A 22,258-nucleotide genomic window follows, 5' to 3' on the forward strand; every position below is an offset into this window, starting at 1 on the left:
ATTCTGTTGGGTAATTGAAACAGCCAGTCCATTTTAATCATCAGAATGTTGAACTTGACTTCAGGTTGCTGCTCCCAGCCTTGTCCTTGCTGAGGCCACTGGCGAGGGGTCATCCACTTCCCCCCTGGCTAACTTTGGTACCTGCCCTTCCAGAGTTGAGCAGGAGAAAGAGGGGAGGACAAAGGGGACAGGAAAGGTGTTACTCTGCTGGTAAAGTCATAGGGTCTAGCACTCCTGAGAGGTGCTTAAAGTCTCCTGAGCACTTTTGTGGGTTCTTTGAAGAACTCCTCCTTTTTGCTAGGGATGCCTTGTCACTGTCTCTTCACATGGACTAAAGCTTCTCCGTTCTGGCTGGTTGTCCTCCCCTTCCCCAGCCCTTAGAAATATAAGGGTACATCTGGCTGATTCTACTGGTATCTCTGCCACTCTAAATGGTCCACTTGGATAGGACTTAAGATGACCCCATTCATGGACATATCTGGTGCACAGAAAATTCCCATACATGATGTGTCCTGACAAAGCTGGAGTGCAGGTTGGTCCTCAGCTAAGTCATCTTTGCTGAAGAGTAGCTAGCCAGCCCACCTTCTCTCGTTAGGTCTCCCAAATGGGAGTGCATCACTGGTCCACTGTTACCCCCAAACTGCAAAGAACATGGACTACGTGCCCCAAGAAGTTCACTTAAAACTCTCTTCCCTTAGCCCTAAGATAAAGGGCAGGCACATCTCGCCCTGGGGTGGAAGGGGTGGGACTCCAGAAAGCTCTCTCCAGAGGAATCCTCTTCTAACATCCTCTTTCAAAGTTTCCAATTCTCAATTCTTTTACACTCTTAATGTGGTTGAAGAGTTTAAAAGTCTCTAACCAGTTTCCGGACACCTTCTTGGTGAATGTTGCCTGTGGTCTGGCCCATCCTTTGGAATGTGAGATCTGGCATCTCCTGGTGCCTTGGCTGAAAACTCCCACTCTTACACCCCATAATGCTTTGGCAGTTCCCTCCTCCCAGGATGCCTTCCCAGCCACCCTGCCCTTCTTGACACCTTAGACTGTCCTCAAGATCCAGCTCAAGTAAAGTCTTGTCCGATTCCTTAACTGGAGCAACAGTAGCCCTTACTACCATGCATGGCACCGACTACATGTGTCTTTTTTTTGCATGTATTAGAACAAATCTAATCAGTTCAGTGAAGTTTCTTTCTCTGGAAAAGCAGAGGCTGTTCCTTATTCACCCAGGATTCTCCGCAGCACTTAGCACAGAGCCTGACTCACAATACCTGCTCATTAGAGATGTGCTAAATGAATAAAGGAATGAACAAGGAATTCATCTTTGCCATACAAAATTCAAGGTCACATCAGTGCCTTCCCAAACAGGAACCTGACCAAAGTAACAGGCCTTCCTGCAATCTGCATTTGGGGAGCCATTCTCAAACAGTGCTTTTCTCAAGGCTATCCTGCCCACAGACTCATAGTGCAATGCCCACAGACCAGGTGGATCTGGTTGCTGGAACTCAGGAAGTTGAAGCTTGAGAAGTGCAGGTCACTCTTAAGAGAGAATCGCTGCAAGGGCCAACAATCTCCACCCTGTGGTCATCTGTGAGCCCAGGATGTGTCCTGTTCATCTTACATCGCCAAGGTCTCAGTGAGGATAATGGGCTGTTTCCCCACTTGAAAGCAAGAGACACAGAATTATGCCCAGTTTCTCAACCAGTTATACAATTAACAGGAAATATGACAACTTGGGGTTTTTATTGAGCACAGATGAGCAATATTCAGTGTCTGAGGCCTTGATCCTGGGTGGGTTGGTGGGTGACCTCAGCCCTCCTGACCAGGGAGCTTCATGTGGCTGCCCATGCACCCTCAACAGCTAGGTCATCTTCCCCACCTCCTCCATCAATTCTTGAATTTCTCAGTCTGTCCCCAACCATCATGAAATCACAAATGGGCACCAAGAAAAGGTCTTGGACTATGACTTTCCAAGAAGACAACACAGAAGGAATATTTGCTTTTTGAGAGCATTCTAATATTCCTTATGAACTTATTAGCATTATACCTTTAGGAGTCCTTGGTTGTAAGCAATAGAAATAGAGTTTTTCCAGCTTAGGCAAAGAGGAATTTATTAGGAGGATACTTGGAAGTTCACAGACTCAAAAGAAAACCTGGAAAATCAGGCCATGGGAAGGCAAGAAGCAGGCTGGCTCTGGGCAGCAGGACATTCTCTTTGAAGATACCTTCATGGGAGCTTCTGTTTCAGCCATGCATAGCCCCCAATTGTCTCCATTCAAGACACAAATTTTTAGGAGAGAGTCTGGTTGGTGAGCTTGGGTCCAAAGACCACCTTGTAACCAGGGTCGGATTCTGTGGTTGACAGCTCCACCCTAATCACACCAAGTCGGGAAGGGCCAGTTCCCCTAGTGAAGGGCTGTTGAGCAGACAAAAACAAACAAATAAAAACCAAAAAATAAAACCAGATGTCCACTAAAAACAATTCCACTAATATATTTGAAATATGATTCAATTTTCCAAAGTTCAGTGTATACACAACTCTTTGTTTAACTGAATTTCTCTTTTCCTACTACCTGCTGGAAAGTTTAAAGTTCATAGCAAGCAGGTAGGATTTTGATGGTGTCCACATTGCCTTTGTCTCTCTCCTGGTTCTATTTTATGTTTTTGTTTGTTTGTTTGTTTTGTTTTGTTTTTGCTTTTTTAATGTTCCTTTATCTCTAGTTTGCTGCCTTGGTGTATGCTGTGACTTTTTTTTTTTTTTCTGGAATAAGGCAGAATATAAATGAGCAGATTACCTGTGACTCTTCAGAAATGCATTATGGTGTAAAGCAAGGTTTGTCTGTGCTGCGAGTTTTCCCACTGGAAGGGCTTGTAGTCTGGAAGTCAACAGTGACAAAGATGTCGTCGTGGCACGGAATCCCTGGAGTTCTCTATTTTTAAAGCTTTCCCAGAGCAATTAGATGCAGACAAGTTGCATCAAACTTTTACTGCATAGTATTCCTATGGTTAGGGGAATGCAATTTGACACATGGTAAGACAGGCCAGTTGAGAGAGAGAGAGAGAGAATGAACAAGAACAAAGGGAGGTTGGCTGAGGCAGCCTGGGGCTGGGTCCTGCTCTGGGGTTATTTTCCATGTGACCTCAGCTGAGCTCTCTCTTTCTGGAGAAGCCTGCCTGGCTCTGGAGCACCAAGGAAATTTGGCAGTGCCTGAGGGAGTTAAAGTGCGGCCAACGGCAGCAGGTGCCAGGAAAGGACTGGAAAACGCTGGTGAACTTCCCAGAGTCACACAGCAACTTCAGTTATGGTTTGGAGAGGAAAGTCTGGAGTTGGAGAGGAAAGTCTGGAGTTGGAGAGAAAAGCGGGAGGTCTGCCAGCTGCCCTCAGAAGAACCCCAGCTCCACTCTCCAACCTCTGTGATAAGCCGGCTTTTCCTCCCTGAGCTCAGAGGCTAGGAGAGGCCCAAGGGCTGTGCGCTTATCAAGGATGTCTTGGTTGTGGAGATCAGAAACCCACTCAGCCTGGTTCAAAGAGAAGCTAGCTGTAAGAGCGCCCCAGGCAGTCCCACAAATACTCAGTGAAGCTTCATGCTCCTCTCAGGGACCGGGACAGGAAATTCTGGAACTGTGTCAGTCCTCCCAAAGTGCTGGGATTATAGTCCTCTGGGCCCTCAGAGCTCTCTCGCTTCTGCTCAGCAGCAGCACAAGGAGCCTCCCCAAGCCGCCCGAGCTCGAGCATCCATGAATCCCCGTACCCTTTAGACTCCCTGAGGGGCTCAGCTCATCTGTCCATGCTGAGCATGTGGACTGACCATATCCACCCCTTGTCCAGCCAGCCGTGTAGGAGGAACAGGCCGCGTAGACCCCTAGGCTCATAGGAGGGCTCAATACATGTGGATCCCATTGGGAAGAGTCAACACTGGTTCTTTCTCTAGTGGAAGGGCCACTGAGAGGACCCACAAGAGCTTCAGGGTCCAAATTGACTCCTGTCAAGAGCACTGTGGGAGGGATTCCTGCACCCCAGGGCTACTGGGCTCAAGGACTCTGGACATGAGATGTGTTTGGTCACTGAAGAAGAGCAATGCTCTGTGACTTCCGAAGAAACAGACTCACTTTGCAGGCTGACACCTGCGTAGCTCCTGCTAGGGACCTCCTCCAGCATGACTCTCTTGAGACAGAGCTACCCAAGTTCAAGGAACCATGTGAGCCCTTGGAGGGTTATTCAACACCTATTTCACATCGAAGTGGTACTTGAACGCAGAAAGTTGTCTACCCACCAGCTTTACTTCCGCCGGGGCCAAACAGGCCTTTGCCAGGAGGCTGCGATGGCTCCTAAGTATCTCTTCCCTGCCCGTGCTCAAGCTGTTCTCACCCCTGCCATGCCTGGACAGGCGTCCTTCCCCAGTCACGACCTGATTAACCTCTCCCACTCCCTTAGGCCTTAGCCAAAGCCCATCTCCCACAGGAAGGCCCCAGCCCCATCCTCTCCTCCCCCTTCTTCTCCCTTGGACCTCCACACCTTTGTCTTAGCCTGCCTGGCATCTGGCTGCCTCCCAGCTACTCACGCCTGTGTGTGCTTCCCTCCCTAGCCTGGTTGCTGGAGGACGTCTCTGTGTCCTGTCAGAGTGCGGCCAGGAGAGTAGAGAGGCTGATGGGCTGATGTGGGCTGTCACCAGAGAGCTCCAGTTCTGGTCACACAGAAGGACTTCTGACCCTTCAACAGCCCCTAGAACCCACCAGGGCCCAGCGGCCCTTAGGTCACCCTGCCCCTCTAGCCCTGTCTTCCAGCAGTGGAATTCCCCTCTGCCCCCGAAAGACCCTAGCCCTGTGCTGACTCCCTCACCTCACAATGGCCACTTCTGTTATGGAGCGGCCATACCCTGCTGTGGCGCATTTTCAGAACAGAAAGGGCCTTCACTGGAACGCCCTTGGGGTTACGGCATTCCTGCAGAACGCACTGGCCTATTCTCTGCAGATCTGCAGGAGACAGGCCCCTGGGTACCCAGGGTGAGCCCCACCCCTAACTTCTCTCCTCTCTCTTGAAAAAGAAGGGCCAGTAGCTGGCACTGGCCCCAGGCTCTGCTGCCTTTCTTACTCTGAGGAAGCCAGTCCACATTTTCTTCCTCTGTGAGGCCAGGCCATTGGTCAGGAGGGACATGAGGCCACGCAGAGAGAAGGGAGTTCAGTCAGGCAGTGAGGAGCGGGAGGCCCCAGGCCGCTCTTCCGCAGGAAACTGCTGTCTGGAGGCATGCAAGGCGGCTTTCCACTGTGGGGCATAAAGCATTGTCCTGTGAATCCCCAGAGCACCTCAAACCTAGCTGGCAGGACAGTCCAGGGGAGATGACAGTCAGGGAGAGAGGACAGTCTAGGGGGAGAGGACAGTCCAGGTGGAGAGGACAGGATAGTCTGAGGGAGAGGATAGGCTGAGGGAGAGGACAGGACAGTCTGAGGGAGAGGACAATCTGGGGGAAGAGGACAGTCCAGGTGGAGAGGACAGGACAGTCTGAGGGAGAGGATAGGCTGAGGGAGAGGACAGGACAGTCCAGGGGAGATGACAGTCAGGGAGAGAGGACAGTCTGGGGGGAGAGGACAGTCCAGGTAGAGAGGACAGGACAGTCTGAGGGAGAGGATAGGCTGAGGGAGAGGACAGGACAGTCTGAGGGAGAGGACAGTCTGAGGGAGAGGACAGGACAGTCTGAGGGAAAGGACAGTCTTGGGGGAGAGGACAGTCCAGTGTAAGAGGACAGTCCGGGGGGAGAGGAAAGTTCACTGGGAGAGGACAGTCTGAGGACAGTCTGGGGGAAGAGGACAGTCCAGAAGGAGAGGACAGGACAGTCTGAGGGAGAGGACAGTCCAGTGTAGGAGGACATTCCAGGCGGAGAGGACAGTCTGAGGGACAGGACAGCCTGAGGGAGAGGACAGTCTGGGGGAGAGGACAGTCCGGGGGAGAGGACAGTCCAGGGCAAGAGGACAGCCTGAGCCCAGGTGTCGAGGGGCCTGCCATGCTACAGAAGAGTGAAACTGGCTGGTAGATACACTCAGCATCATGAAGCACTTGATGTTGACATTAGCTTTGAATAAACCCAAATGGTTCACCTATCTTGACCCTGTCAGGAAAACAGTTCCACTGGTGGGGACCACTGATTGCAGGCTGGGCTGGTGAGGGTCTTCATACCTGCTCCACCCTGTGCTGTCCCACTAGCAAAGATGGGACCTGTCCGCCTGCTCCCAGGGCACACTGAGAACCAGAGGGGCTGCGTCATGGGCTGGTATTTTGACTTTGCTGATGGCTTGTCATAGCAGGTGGGTTACAATCACACCCACTTGTGAGGCGTCTCCTGATTTGGTACAAAGTTGGAGTCAAATCTTTCCTCTAGGAATTTAAGAACCTGTATAATTTTTCTTGGTTTTGTCTTCAAAGTTTTTTTGTTTTTGTTTTTGTTTTTTCCTCTGTGACTCAATATTTGGATGTCTCTCCCTGAGAGAAGCCATCAGGGTTAGATCTAAGAATCAGGCTGGTGCCAACCCTAGAGAGGGGGAGCTGCCTCCACCCCAACAGTCACGGAGACAGAGGCCTGTACCCACAACTCACCTGCCTGTCCCTGGGGCACTGCCCCTTGGCTGCCATGGCAGCACAAGCCCTCTCCCCAGCAGGGAGATTTCAAAGAGGGAGGGTCTGGCTTTCCAGCCACAGACCCAGAGCTCCTTCCTCTAGGAGCTCTGCAAAGTCTGGAGGGGAGAGAACCTTCAGGACGGAAGGGAATGAACACACAGGCAAATTGCAGTGTCTTTTCCCTTGCCTGAGGGCTACTGTGAGAAGGGGTGCACTCAGCCTCCCACTGGCACGAGAGCCCGAAGCGGGGTGGCTTTGGCTGGCCCGCTGTTTGAGTACGATTCTCTCCCTCCTGGTTTACCGTTTCTTCTGTTGCTTCAGGCTTCTTCTGGGTCAGCAGTTATCCTCTTTCCCCATTCCTCACCCAACCCAAACCTTCTCTCCTTTCCTTTGCAGTTCTTTTCTAATCTTTCTGTTTTTGTTTTTGTTTTTCCAGTTTCCTGAGGTCTGGGAGCAGACTCTCCCTCTTATTCTCTCTGCTCCAGGGCCTCCCCCCACCACTCCTCTCCTCTCTCCCTCTTCTCCTTCTCCCCCTCTCTCCCTCTTCTCCCAGCTCCCTCTTCTTCCAAGAATATGCCATTTTCCCAAAAAGTTCCATTTTCACAGCCACGGTTATTTTCATGCATTTCCCCGTTCTAACATCGCAGAGGAATGTCTGACATCATCTCCACAAGTGAATCCAGCACTTTCCAGCCCCCACCCCTACCTCTCTCCCCTCCTTTCTTTACCAGCTGTTTGCTAGGTTTGGACTTTGATTATCCAAACGCATTTTTTTTTCTTGTTCCAGGGACCCTACTCCACCCTCAACCTCTAGGATGGTGGTGCTCCATAAACATCAGAACTAGCCCTCGAAAGACAGCGTCCATTGGTTCCCAAGCTTTTCTGCACATCGAATCACCTGGGGAAATGTTCACACTCCTATGCCCAGGTCACACCCTCTACCAATTCAGTCAGAATGTCTGGGGGTGGGAGCCACGCACCAGTATTTTTTAAAGGTCCCCAGGTGGTTCCAAAGTGCAGCAAAGTTTGAGAACCACCAAGCTAGGGCTGAAGTGAAGGGGGTTCCAGCCTTTAGCCAACTCTGCCCATGGAGCCTGGGGCACACACCTTGTCTTCAGAGCTGCGAAGGAGGGGCCATGAGCATTCTCTCTGGCGTGCCCCTGCCCAGCGCTGCGGGTTCTCCCAGCCACCTAGTGAAGACATGTTCCAGGGAGGCTGACGGCCCCCTCCCACAGCAAAGGGTGCTGGTTCAAAGCAGGGGCTCCCAGGAGTTCGGTGCCCAGGAGAGCCGTGGACCTGTTGGGGAGCAAGCAGCCGGTTCTGCCTCTCGTCCTGGATGCATCCCCCGAGCCTGGATGGTGGCTGACTTGGCTGAGTGCATGCATCTGATTCCTTAATCAATTCTTTTTTTTCTTTTTCTTTTTGCATAGGGTGCGGTAGCTAGTGCAGTGTGACAAATGCCAGTCTATCATGCACATTCCTGGAAGGACAGTGTATATTTGTGGCGTTCTAAATGCTCGATAATTCAACAAAACCTGGATTTCGCCTAAAATGCCCAAACTACCATGTCCCAAGCACACTATATCCACAGGCCTGATTCAGGCCTCTCAGCTGGGAGTGCAGCCACCCAGGGCAGCAGCAGTAGGGATGGAGGCTGTGGATGCTGAAGATGTAACCCCTGTGGACTTCCAAAAATGCAGCACACACACACAATTCTTTCTTTTTCTTTCTTTGTTTCTTTTTTTTTTTTTTTCTTCTTTTAATGGAGACAGAGTCTAGCTAGCTCTGTCGCCCAGGCTGGAGTGCAGTGGCACGATCTCCACTCACCGCAACCTCCACCTCCCAGGCTCAAGCAGTTCTCTTGCATCAGCCTCCCAAGTGGCTGGGATTACAGGCGTGCACCACCAAGCCTGGCTAATTTTTGTATTTTAGTAGAGACGGGGTTCCACCATGTTGGCCAGGCTGGTCTCGAACTCCTGACATCAGGTGATCCTGATATTCCCACCCACCCCAACAACAGCAGCCAGGGGAATGTTCATCTCTGGCAGGAGTCTGCATCTTCCCATTCTCCAGTCTCGCTGACGGGGAACTACACGGGTGTTTCTCAGTCCCCTCTCAGAGTCATCTGGGGGACTTGTTGAAACACAGGGTGCTAGGCCCGGCCTTGGAGTCTGACTCAATGGGTCTGGGTTGGGGCCAGAAAAGTTGCATTTCTAACAAGTTTTGAGGTGCTGCTGCAGTCTCAGGTCCCCACTTGTAGACTCGCTGGTTTACATCCTCTTTCCAGGCCCATTTCTAATATGCCACAGACTGAAGCCAGAGGAAAAAGCAATAGGATGAAAAGAAAAGGGGAAGGCCGGGCCTGGTGGCTCACACCTGTAATCCCAGCACTTTGGGAGGCCAAAGTGGATGGATCACGAGGTCGGGAGATCAAGACCATCTTGGCTAACATGGTGAAACCCCATCGCTACTAAAAATACAAAAAATTAGCAGCGCGTGGTGTCAGGCGCCTGTAGTCCCAGCTGCTTGGGAGGCTGAGGCAGGAGAATGGCGTGAACCCCAGACGCAGAGCTTGCAGTGAGCCGAGATCGCGCCACTGCACTCCAGCCTGGGCAACAGAGTGAGACTTCGTCTCAAAAAAAAAAAAAAAAAAAAAGAAAGAAAAGAAAAGAAAAGGGGAAGAGGAAAACAAATGATGCCTTGTCTTTTAAGGGAAGGCAGGGATCTCTGCTGTTTCCCTTGCAGTCCTGCCTCAGCACTGGGCATCGCACATCCTGCAACTTCTGTGCCCTGTGAATATCTGAATAGGGTGCGGTAGCTAGTGCAGTGTGACAAATGCCAGTCTATCATGCAGACTCCTGGAAGGACAGTGTATATTTGTGGCTTTCTAAATGCTCAATAATTCAACGAAATCCTGATTTAGCCTAAAACGCCCAAACCACCATGTCCCAAGCACACTATATCCACAGCACTACTGGAGAAAAAAAAATCGAATTCAAGACATTAGTAGGGTTCCTGCTCTTCTGGAGCTCACTGTCCCACAGGGATGACAAATGTTTAACTGGTAATTGCAAAGGCGATGGGAGTTAGGAAGGGATAAGTACAAGATGCTGCTATGGCAACAAAAACAATCTTTCTATGAGTGGCCTTTTCCTTCCTTGGACTGTTTGAGCCCTGCTGACTTGTACCAGATGATAAATCCTGGGAAGATGGAATCAGCCCCAACCGTGCTGCTACTTGCAATGTGCTTCTAGTTGTGCTCCCCTGGGTGGTGACCTATAGGGTCATTTAAAACAAGAGATTAAGTGTTTCAGCATCTTTCCTGCTCATATTGTCTAAATTAAGACGAATTTCCCGTTCCCCCTAGCTGGCTATTTGATGGAGACAGCCTAGTTGGATGTGTGGGGGTTGCTGTAATTCCATCTTCCTAAAGGTTGCCAGGCGGAAGGGGACAATGTGTAGATCTCATGTGAATGAGTGGCTTAGCAGAGAAGAATTCCAGCAACTCCAGGAAACCAGAGACAATACGGCGAAATGGATCATTTGATGTCCTGGGGCCAGCAGCCAAGTGAGTGGGTGAGATCTGTGCCCATGGCAAAGATGCCGGCCATGAACCTCCCACCCCCAAACTCTCCTGAGAGTAGCTTGCATCCAACTGAACTTTCTTTTTCAGGCTGACCAGAAATCTTACCCTCGCCTGGAAATGATCTTTACTCTTCTGTGGGGACAGAAGGGTGACCACACAGTCCCATGGAAGAGACATAACTCATGTCTCTAGACATGTGAAGGACATGTCAAGGATGTTGTCTAGTTCATTGTATGGTTTCCTACAGCTCCATGGTAGATGTCGGAGCTTCACACAACGCTTAGAACTAGTGGCAAATGTTTAAATTCCAGGGCCATTGCCTCTAGCCCACTATGAAGAAATGCAGCCCAAGAATCGAAGCTCCATCGGGTGCTCAGGAAATGGAGATAACCTCGGAGGCTTCAGAAGTCAAGCAGGACACCTAGGGAAGGAGCATCTGAGATGGCTTTTTAGGTTCTCAGTTCTTCCTTTGTACCCAGTTGATGTTTGCAGAAATATGGGCTGTACTGTAAACAATTGGCAACAGTATTTTCTGTTAGCCTGGCAAGGTCCCCCTTCCAAATGGATACAGCTTTTAGGACTGACACTGCTGCACTCAATCTTACAAGATGATCCATTTATTAATATGGTGTGTTGTATTTATTTTAAAGATATATCCTTCACTTCTGAAACAAACCATTTCAATTTTGGGTCTGCAGATTAGTGATCTCTTACATAAGCATCTCTATTTCATAGTCCAGCATCCACATCAGCAGTTAATTCTGCAGTGAAAACTTTCTATAGAACTTGTGATCACAGGGCAAACAGTGGATACATCCTGGGATGGAGCTGGATGCCACACTTGGGTGGGCTTTTGGATATGAGTAGAGTAGGAGAGTTGGGAGAGCCTAGGATCTTCAACTATGGAGGAGCCAGCTTGTATCCACCCCACTGGGTAACTCATCCAAGATGGGGACTACAAGGACTGAGGTCTAGAAGAATTGGTGCAGCAGCCCAGCATGGGCTCTGCATGCAGCCAGCATTGAGCGTATGCCTTCTGAGTCACTCACAGAAAACCCTCGAGTACTGCTGGACCTTGCCTCTTAGTGACTCTCCCTCTTTCCTGAACATGCCTCAATACCCTGGTTGCCTGTGTTGTGTGGCTTGGTTTCTTCCTCACTCATTTGTCTCTTTATGACTTCAAAGGATGAATGACAATGTAGCATAGTAGAAGGAATGTGGCTTTAAAATCATGACAGACTTAATTTCAAATCTCAACTCTGCTATGTACTAGTTGTGAGATCCTGGGCAAGTTACTTAATCTCTTGTGACTACTTCTTCATCTGTAATTCACAGACATAGGTATTATTATGTCGATGATGAAGGCTTGCTGCAAAGTTCAAATGAGCTAATGCTTGTAAAGGCTTAGCATGATGTCTGGAAGGTTAAGTCCTCAATAAGCATCAGCTCCTACTCTGAACTGAACTAAGAGAACGATGCTCTTCAGGCATTTGTACAGATCATGCCGAATGAATATGACGGAGTGAAATATGCGATAGGTTTCCTATGGTGAGCAAAACATTGGAAGTGATTTAAATCTCTACCAAAATTGGACCAGTTAGGTAAATTACAGGGTAAATGCTAAAAAGGCTCTCTATTTATGATACCATGTATTATATAACCCAAATGTCATTTGTGGTTACCCTTTGAGATTCAAAAATTGGCTTGAACCATATCCCACATAGAGTGAGAAGTCCCAGGGGACAACGCCATAAAGATTGTGGGGGCGGGTTGGGGGTTGGAAGTTTTTATTTCCCTGTTTCACCTGATGTCCACTGACACTTCAGTGTATGAATTATCTTGCTGTGCTGTCTTCTTCTTCACTAGTAATATCACATTGAGTCCTACTCTCAGTCTCTCACTCCCAAGGCAACATTGATACAAAACTGTGTATCTGCTTTTACTGAAGAGTTGGGGCAATGAAGAGGATTTGCATTTCAGCATCACAGTTTGTAAAAGTCCTTTGCCCTCCTGCCACCAGGGGGTCTTTTCATGACACTCCCCTCGGGGGCTTTAGTCTCCAGCCCTATTCCTTGGTCCCATTTCTCTATTCTGCTGTTCAACCCTCTACCCTCCAATCTCTGCTAACTTTGTCTGCAGTAGAGGTGATTTGAGGTTGGTCTCCTGGATGAGGGGGCGGGGGGTCTCATTTTCTAAATAAGTCCATTAAAGTATCTTCTGAAACAAATGTAGTTTTGCCTCTCAGAGAACCTGATGTTATTGTAATTTTATAATTTATGTATATGGCTCCATGGGCTGACTGTGAGCTCTTTTAGGGCATGAATTTAAGCCAGATCTATGTATCAGCAGGTGGAACAATATAGTGGTGAATAATTCACATAATTGCCTGGGCCCAAATATTGGGTCCACTATTTTTTATTTTTGAGACAGGGTCTCACTCTGTCACCCAGGCAAGAGTGCAGTGATGTGATCTTGGCTCATTGCAACTTCCGCCTCCTGCGTTCAAGTGATCCTCTCATTTCAGCTCCCCATGTAGCTTGTAGCTGGGATTACAGGCACCTGCCACGATGCCTGGCTAACTTTTGTATTTTTTGTAGAGACAGGGTTTCACCATTTTGCTTAGGCTGGTCTCGAACTCCTGAGCTCAGGTGATCCACCTGCCTTGGCCTCCCAGAGTGCTAGGATTACAGGCGTGACCACTGCACCCAGCCAGCTCCACTACTTATTAATAACCATCTTACAAAATAGGATGTAGAGAAGATTGAAATGAGATAATATAGTTAATAAACCAGTGTCGGAGGTATTCATTGGGTGCTCAGTAAATGCCTGCATTAATTATTCCTGGATGGATCCCTTGCTGTCAATCTGCAGTGACTAACTTCAGGTGTGGTGGCATTTGCCATTGCAAGCTGTGAAGAGGCCTTTGGTGAGGACAAGATGCGTGACCGAGTAACCCACTTTCCTGAAGACATAGATAAAATATGGGTTTTTAGATTTTTTTTCCTTGATAAGATTGTAGTTTAAATATCTGGAAAAAGGAAATTTTTACTTAGTTAGGCTTGGGAGAAGAGTGGAAAATAATTCAACAGTTTCATCTTAACAGTAACACAAGCCACAAAGCCTTTTCAGGCTTCCTTTCCCATTACTAACCCCCCAACACTGAAGATTCATTTGGGGGCTTTTTTCTCTCTTTCTACATACAGAATAAACAAGGTAAGTTTAAAAATTCTTTATTTGAATTTTAGAGAAATAACAGGTATTATAAAGACTTGTTTGAAAGTATGAAATACTCTGTTGTTACTATTTCTTTAGGTTTTGCAAACCAACATCATTATTAAGGGAGAGAATGGTACATCTCTCCTCCTCATCTTTAACACGTTCTTCAGTTGGCATGGGTACAACCTGAGCAAAAAGATCCTGGTGAAATGGCACCTCTAACACTCCCCGCTCAGTTCTAATGGCTCCATGGATGAAGCCCTACTGGACTTAGACCATCCATACTTGCCAAAGTGGTAACAGGAAACCAGTGCCTCTAAGGCTAGTAGTGCATAGTAGTTTTCATCTAAAGCTCTGTTTCCCCATCATCTCCTCTGTCCTGGTGACTGGCCTGGAAATTATGGCAAGTATGAATTAAAATGAATCAATATACAATTGCTGTGAAAGTCAACCTGCTAATCTCTAGCTGGGATTAACATAAAGGGGATATGCCAAGCTTCCTGGTTTATTCAACTTCATTGAGAACAAACAGCACAACAGTGTTGTTTGTTGGCCTTGACAAATGATAAACTATGATTTATTTACTCCTTAGTTACCAAGCCTAATATAATTAAAAGTATTTTAGTGTGCTAAATCCCTAATGCTTAAAGTTAGCAAACCAATATGTTGAGAATGGCACCCACTACGTGACAGTGGCTGGCCATGACATGGATTCATGCGTAAGATCAAATTTTCTAATCAGATACCTTTGTCATTCTTCTTTTCATAAATTCTATTGCATCTAATAACACAGATATTAGAACAAACTGCCGAAAGTTCTAATCTTACCCAAAATAAACTGTTTAAAGCTTAGTCATTAAAAAGATAAGAACAGAACACACTTTACTTTCTTTTTTTTAGGTAGGAGGAAACTGCATTTCTTTACGAGCATAGTTCCTTTTGGATTCTGGCAACATCTTTTTGGGTAGTCTAGTATTGTTTCCTAGGAAATTAAAAATCAATCCCAACCCCTGTGGGTAGAAGAAAATGGGAATATTCACTTCCAAATGTTATTAGGGGTGGGGACGAACATTTCTTATATTTCATTCTCTTTTAGGCTTTATTCTTGTTTCTAAAAGTTATAATTGGTATTCATATTAGCAGCAACAATCCTAATTTCTGTAAGTTAAAATGACTCAGGACTGATGAAAATAACATTTTTGGTAAGGAATATGGAGTCCACAGGTGGTAATAAGTGTCTATCAATTTTGGCAATTCACAATCTTATTTAAGAGGTTAATTGGTATGAAATAGCCAATAGTATGAAAAGATCTCAGTCGTCTGAAGGAAGCTGAGTCAGCCCATCAGTATGCAGTGGAAAGAGGGCTTTCATGGCTGGAAAATTTCCCATGACTTCAGAGTGAAAGGGGGCATCGGATCAGGCTCTAACTCTTCAGGCTGTGAAAGCAAAAATGGTTACTTCTAATATGTTGTTGAAAGTGAAAGTCACTTTGAAACTTTGCAATGTGTTAGAAAGTCAAATACAATTACAAGTTTTTCTTGTAATACATTTCTGTCAAGTTTCACAACCTAAGCTTGGTAAAATGGCAAGAATCAAAAAATAGTAGGAAAGTGGCAAAAAGCTTGAGAGTTTTCCAGTTTTAACGATGCTAAATGCCACCATGGCAGTCTCACCAGAATCTTGCTGCGGTGACTACTGGGGAATACACACCAGGGAGGAAGGTTCAGGCTAAGAAGATTTAATCAGGATGATGTCTCTTTAAAAATGATTTGAAAAATCAATTTGAATCCCGAGTTCCTTGTCTGTTTCTAAATTTACTTGGAACACTTAAGAATGACTCACATAACATTGCTTTCAAATACCTCGATGTCAACTTCTTACTGGCAAGAAATGGCAAAGAAATGCCAGTTTTGTGCTGGAACTTGTAGTCATTAAAAAAAAAATTAGATGATGCTCTGAGTTTTATAATTATAGGGAATTTTTTACTTGTGAAAACACAAATCCCACCCAAAACTCAATGTGAAGTTTCTGTACTACAAGCATGGCAAACAGCAGATTTGTTTCAAGGTTGATCCTTTCACATTAACTCCTAACTTTGGAGTTAGTTTACACTAACACTCTAACAAAGCTGTGTCCCTGTACTGCTGGGCATAAGTCAACCCCAAAGGGACAAGCTCCTAACATCTGATTCAGTAGTTAACATGAGGAAACATCCACTTACTTCCATTAAGCCTTAAAAATTTGGGACTTGCAACCAGGCAGAAAGACTATTCCCATCAGTCTCCACCATCACTTCCAAAGACTGTATTATTGTCAGCCCAAAGAGCACAAAATCATCTAATAACAGGAGGACCTGCCTCCTCCATGAGTTTATCTAATTGTCTCATAAGCTTGCAAAATCCTGTTTAAAATTTAATAAATAAAAAAATACACACATTACCCACAATTTCTGGCTGCAACCCCCAAAAGGCAATCCCACCAAAAAAAAATATATATTAATCTGGCATGGCAACTCCTCATTTCCTAAAGGGCCTTGTACATACAAACATTAAAATAAAAACTACAATTGTGCCTAGGGATTAATTATAGCTTTGCCAGCAATTTAAAAAGTGACTACTTCTTTGCATTTGTCAATTGCCTTTCACTCATTTCCTGAAACTCTACCCTTAGGAGAATCCTGTCCCCTCATCTCAAAGATCCATTCAAGAACAGGCAATGACAAAGAGTAGAAGGGCTAGTGAGAGACAAAAGAAGGCAAAGCTCCCAGGCTGCTCTGGGCAGCACCTTACAGGCACCCCTAGCTCTGTGGCAGAGCTGCTGGCCCTGCTACCACCTTCCTGCTCTTCAGTGGAGACTCCCTCCCAACTGCTACCCACCTTTTCACCTGGAAGAGAGGGACTAACGTTGGTGAGTATGACATAACCAAAGTCTTGCATCTGAGGAGTTGGTAAAATGATGATAGAAAAAGCTGGGAATCGAGGGATGAAGTAAAAGTGAAGCGCTAAGAACAAGAAGGCCACGAGATGGGTCCTTCTCCTGTGATTCTGTCATGGAGAGGAGGGAAACTCTATTTATAATCACCCCACACAAACCAGGTTTACATTGACCATGATAACGTATGACAGTTCCAGCAGAAGATTAGCATCTTGGGGATGACTATGTTGCCACTGTCTACTAGCCATGGTCACAGCCTCTGGTGTGGCTAATTCACATTACAGAATGGGAAGGAGCAGGGCCAGAAGAAATATCCCACGATAAGACTGCCCAGTCACCTGAAGGTCTTCTGGGCATTTGCCTTATATCCCTTGGCACCCAGCAGAAGAATGGTCCCCAGAGAAAATGGTTCTTGTCTGAAAATCACCCAGGACAGCCAAATCTAAGGGGAGTGCTGCGCTGATTTAAAAAGGTTTGTAATGTGGAAAAGAGGAAGGTTAGTTAGCACTTTTCAAACTCCAGACTCCCAGGTAATACAACAATAAAGCCCTGCTTTTCCCCACTCACAAAAGTTGAACTGATTTCCTTGGAAAGCATTTAACTAGCTTGGACAAAGAGGCACCTGTCCAGAGAGTTAGAAGTGCTGATGGTTCTTTAAAATTACTTAGGAGCCAGACCTAATTTCACAGGCAGAAAACTAACTAGCTGCATATAATCCTTGAGAGGTTGCTATAATTTCTCTTTCCCTTTCTTGCAAGGAAGAAGAGAAATTGATTGCTATAGTGTGGAAGAAGAAGAAATCTGACAAAGGCAAGTCAACTTGGGTAAGAAACAGTGTTTGTAGATGAGTTACATCAAAAAATTGAAAAGTTTTGTAGGAGAGGGAGGAAGACTCACTTTAGAAACTGAAGGTAGAACATTAGAGAGGACTTCGCTGTCTGAGATCCATTTCTATGAATTCATCAAATGAAACATAATTGTCTACTATGGTGAAAAAAGAGGCATAGTACAGTAAAAATGAACACAGCTTTTTTTTTTTTTTTTTAACCATGGGAGGACAAAAGATTTAATTCGTTCACTATCTTTTCGTTGGAGAAACTGAAAATTATTGCCATATTATGGGATGCACTCCCTCAGCAGGAATCCACGTTCACTAATCTGCATTGTTTTAAAGAGCAAATACTTGTCAATTCTCCAGTGAAAAAACTTTTGTCTTGTTTAAGTCTAAAGTTACTTCCATATTCCTCAGCTGAATTTGGTATAATTTCAATAGAAGAATGAATGAAAATGAAAGCTTTGTCCTGTGGTCCATGAGGACCTGGACCAGTTTAGTAGAGAAAACATAAGTATGTGTGCTAATACTTGGTGGCCTAGAGTCCTCAAAATAAACAATAGTTGTGGCTTTAATCTCATACTGCAATCACATCGAACTTTCCATCTTTTAAACATGTGTATTAATGGAGCTCTCTACTCTCTCCAAACCCCACCACTGGCCCTTCCTTTACCCTTCTATTTTCTCAAATTTGTACCCACTCCCTGACCCCCTTTGTTTAGGTGTAAGCCACAAATCCTAAGTAAAGATAAACTTTACCAACTGGGAGTTTTTCCTTTTATCTAAAGCTCCAAATTGTTTTGATTGTTTTTGGAGTGTTTTTGGCTTTTCTGGTTTTGAAATGTGTTTTCTCAAATAAGCACAATATCTAGAATGGGTTTGCATTAAATGAATGAAAAATCGAATCAGTGGAAACCATTTGAACATGCATGTGTGGCATAGCTTTAAATAAAATTCACTTTATGAATCAATAAGTGAAATGGCAAAAAGGAGAGGTGGATATTATTTAAAAGAAGATGACTGTTTAAACACAAAACCATCACAGATGGAAAAGAGGTTTAGAAAGGTACAGGAAAAAAAAAGTCTACACCAGGTAACGCTGGAGGATGCAGGGCTAAATTTGCCACTGAAGAAACATTGTTCTCTTGCGTCTGAATTCCAGTGCTTTCCAAATAGATGGGTAGATGATGAAAAATGGAGCAGCTTCTTTTATTTCTTCTTCTTTCCCCCTTTAATTCTAGTACGAGACAGTTCTCTGCCTGCCACCAAGGCAGAAAGCAGCATTTTGCTCACCTGCTCTTCAGTCTGGCAGGGTCCCATGCTCAGTTTTCCAGCATAGCTGCAGGGTGCTATTGTAATGACTCAGGGATGGTGCTGACAACGTGGGTTTCCTCTGTGGCTGCGGGAGGGGAGCCAAAGAAGGTGTTGGTTTGATTCCTCTGCTGATCTCGGAGGTAAGGAGGAACTGATGAGCTTTTGATGTGGAGGATCCTGGTGTCCATCACCTGACAGTCAATCTGCATCATCACTTCGTAGTCCTGCCCATTGATCACATTCTCTGCAGACAGGAATATACACATAGAATAAATATTCAACAGAATGTGCATCTCTGCCATAAGCTTCAGCCCCAGAAAGACAGAAATGTGCTTTAAGGGTGAGAACTGTCAGTAAACTTTCAAGGGGTGCAGAGGGACTCTCAGTCAGTAAGCAGAGCTACAAGTGGGCTGGGTGCCAGGATCACCTGTTCTCTCCCAATTCTAGCTCCCAAACAACCTCCATTGACTAAACAAGGGCTAAAGCAACTGCCAGGGTTAATAATGCCACAGAGCATCTGTCCACAGACATCATATATCTTGTATGCTTTCTGTGCAGTGTATTACTCTGATTGAAGCAACTGGAACAGAAGGGGTTTTTAGTGGGGAATACAGAGAAGAATCCCTAAGTCCACCTCCCTGCCTTCAACAATGGGAAGAAACAACTGTCAAAAGGACTAGCATTCCATGTGAGTGGTAAGGAGACCCTGGCCAAGTGCACTTAGCTCCTATTCATCAGTAATATTTCTGACTTCATTAAGACATTTCCAACTATGAATTTAAAGGTTTGCCATTAGGAGTGTGAGGTACAGTGAAAACTGACAAGTTATAGACATCTGACAATTATGCTCTTTTCCAGAGATCACTTCCCTTCCATATTGAGGCGATCTTTATTTCCAGAGTTCCTGATTCCAGGCACAAAGTGTCAAGTACAATTCCAACATGGAATTAAAGGGAATCTACAGAACTTGCACGTAAGCTAGAGAGTATTTGCAGAAGGGAATGGGAAAACCATATAGAGTCATGCTTTCTACATATAGGGCAACTCATTATCATGAGTTTAAAATACACAGACACAGACTATACTCCATTCCTACTTCTTAAGAGGATAAAAGCTCTTTATTTTAGGGAGAGGACCAAATTACTCCCTGATTTGTAATTCTGGGTGGTCATCTTCCAACTCGTAGTCAATGAAACTTAGACATAAAACTGATGAGAAAATAGATAATATTTTTCAAGCCCAGCTGAACAATCACAGCAATACAGTAAAAAGATGTGTGAACATGGAAGAATTCTGAGTAGTTAATATGGCATCTGAGTTTGCATTTTTATCCGGGAATCCAGAGTGGGGTGTGGGGCTGGGGAAGAACTGCCGGCGACAGCCTAGTTCTGTACTGCCTTTCTACAAAGATGACACAAAGCCAACCAGTGATTTTTAAAATTAAATGTTTAGCTTTTCCAAGACAAATAATTGAATTTAAATGTATAATTCTTTCTATTCTACTTTTTTTTTAACTTTGACACTGAGCATGCCAAGCATTACAAATCTGGAGGGAGAAAATCCAAAGTCTGACATTTGATCTTCAGATTCCACTGTTATGTATGGGACAACTACGCTGTGGAGCTTGTCACTTAGGAAGCTAAAACAGGCTTTTGGAGATCATCTAGTCCAGGGTGTCCTAAAATCAGGTCTAATTTATAGACTTCAGGGAGTCTGTAAGTTCCCTGAAATCGTACGCAAAGTTTTGTGTGTGCATGTTTTTGGAGAGAGGGGCCATCAGATTCTGAATGAGGTCTGTGACCCCCAAGAGTTAAAAATTACTAGACAGATCTAATCTACCAATTCTAAGTGTCTTGAGCAGATGATATATTCTATTTCAAATCCAATAGAATACATAATTCCTCCACTTCTGTTGGTCACTCATTTGTTCCAATGTTTAAAATAGTCTTCATTGATGATAAATTTCCCATTATCAGCCTTGAAAATCTCTTCCATTATAGTTGAAGTTAATTTCCTTCTTTCCCAGTCTCAGCAGGGATGAAGAACAGCTGGTTGCTGCTGTGTATTAACTAACCCTACCTATTCTTTAAGACCGCTGTTATAGAAGTTTAACTCCAATTTCACAAGTATGGCTGCTTTGCAATGGCTATTACTTATCTTTACAGAAATAAATCTGAAAGTCTATAAGTTAGCCAATGTTTCTCATCAAAGTGTTTTCCAAAAAGTAGGAGATGAAAGAAAGAAATCTTGTTAATGTGCCTGGAGTCATTTCATTTACAACACGTGACTAAGTTCAGATTTCAAGGCACCACACCAGTCATTTCCTTTTGGAACCATAGTCCCTCTCTCCCCATTTTAGAAAAACTGAAGGGCTGTGTGTGCGTGTGCGTGTGTGTGTGTGTATGCGCATGCACTGTGGAAGACCAAATAATGGAAAACACATGTATCAGAGACATGCAATACACATTACTAATTTTTACTGGTTTCCTGGATTAACTCAGAATCCAGATGACAGTGTAAGATCAAGACTAGGTTCTCTAATACAGCCCAAACCACCTGCAGAAGTCATTAGAGCCCATGTGCCTGTTATGGTTTAAACTGATAACTGTGGTTTTTTAAAGCTTTAAATATCAAGAAGAGATGGAAAACCTGGGAATATAAGCTCAGATGCTTTGAGGGAAATGTAAAGCTGTGATCTGATTCCAAGACTCAGGAGCTCCTAGCCATGGTTGGAATGGCGTTGTCATCTTAAGCCCAACCAGAAGGAGACTCAGGCTAGGTTTGGTCTAGGTGGCTTTAGCATGGGATCTCTTCCTCACACTCTTCTTCCGAAGGTAACAAATTCTGGACCAAGGAAACTATCAGCATTGCTAGAAGAGGACTCTACCAGATAGCATGTGAATGCCTGAAGCTGAGGTCAGGAAGCTCCTTCTGAGTGACAAGCTGGATAGTTCAGCATTTGGGGTAACATGCCATTAGGAGTCCCAACATAGCCACATCTCTATAAAGGATAAAAGAGTCACAGCAACATTCTCTGGTCTACTCTATGAGACATTATAAAAAGGTTCTTTGGGTGGCTTAGTGCTAACACCCTTGGACAGTTAGTGAGGCAATCTCATCATTACTGACGAGGCTCTAATTATTTTAATTAAAGGTGGACAAACTGGAAACAGCTCGTGGTAACTCATGATCTTTGTAGGTCCCTCCCCTGGGTGGCTGGGCATCTGTTTATATAGCACGCACCCAGGAGCAGCAGAAAGCCCCCAGAGCTCCTCTTAATCGTGGCAGATGAAGCTCCTGCTACCCTTTACTTTAAGACTTTGAGTTCTGGCCACCCCTGGGAAGAAAGGCACCTTCAATCGTTGCCTACAACTTGTCTGTCAGTGTGAATAAAAACTATCAGATCAAGTTTTAACTGGGGAAACAGAGAAGACTCTGGCTTAGATAGGAAGGAAAGGAAGGTCTCCTGAAGGAAAACACAGGCAGGGACATGAGACACTGAGGACGGACCCCACACTTTCATTAAGGACCAGGTCTTCACTGCTAATATGCAGGGCTCTAGTAAAGAGAAAGCAGTAAAATCATGGGTTTTATGACAAAATAGAACATGGTCAACATTATATTAGGGAATTGTGAGAGCTGAGTTATGTGCAAAGACTGAACCATTTTTGTAAATGATACTTAATGAAAAAAGACCATGACTTATTTAGGAAAAATAGAACCAAACGGAATAGTATGGGAGTCAAAACGTTAAAGGTTCACTCTTCCATC

The 22,258-nt window shown here is 45.3% G+C and overlaps 1 protein-coding gene across 2 annotated transcripts in view; it reads right to left on the minus strand.

Moving 5' to 3' along the window:
• Positions 1-18,112: 18,112 nt before the first annotated feature.
• ATF6 (activating transcription factor 6) overlaps positions 18,113-22,258 on the minus strand; it is a 212,776-nt gene continuing 208,630 nt past the window's right edge. For both annotated transcript variants that reach the window (XM_054526488.2, XM_024251202.3), the window contains exon 16: positions 18,113-18,731. In XM_054526488.2, coding sequence (XP_054382463.1) covers positions 18,523-18,731 — 209 coding nt within the window. In that variant the 3' untranslated portion in view covers positions 18,113-18,522. The remainder of the gene's footprint in view (positions 18,732-22,258) is intronic.

This window comes from Pongo abelii, chromosome 1 (assembly GCF_028885655.2).
Source record: "Pongo abelii isolate AG06213 chromosome 1, NHGRI_mPonAbe1-v2.0_pri, whole genome shotgun sequence".
NCBI lineage: Eukaryota > Metazoa > Chordata > Mammalia > Primates > Hominidae > Pongo > Pongo abelii.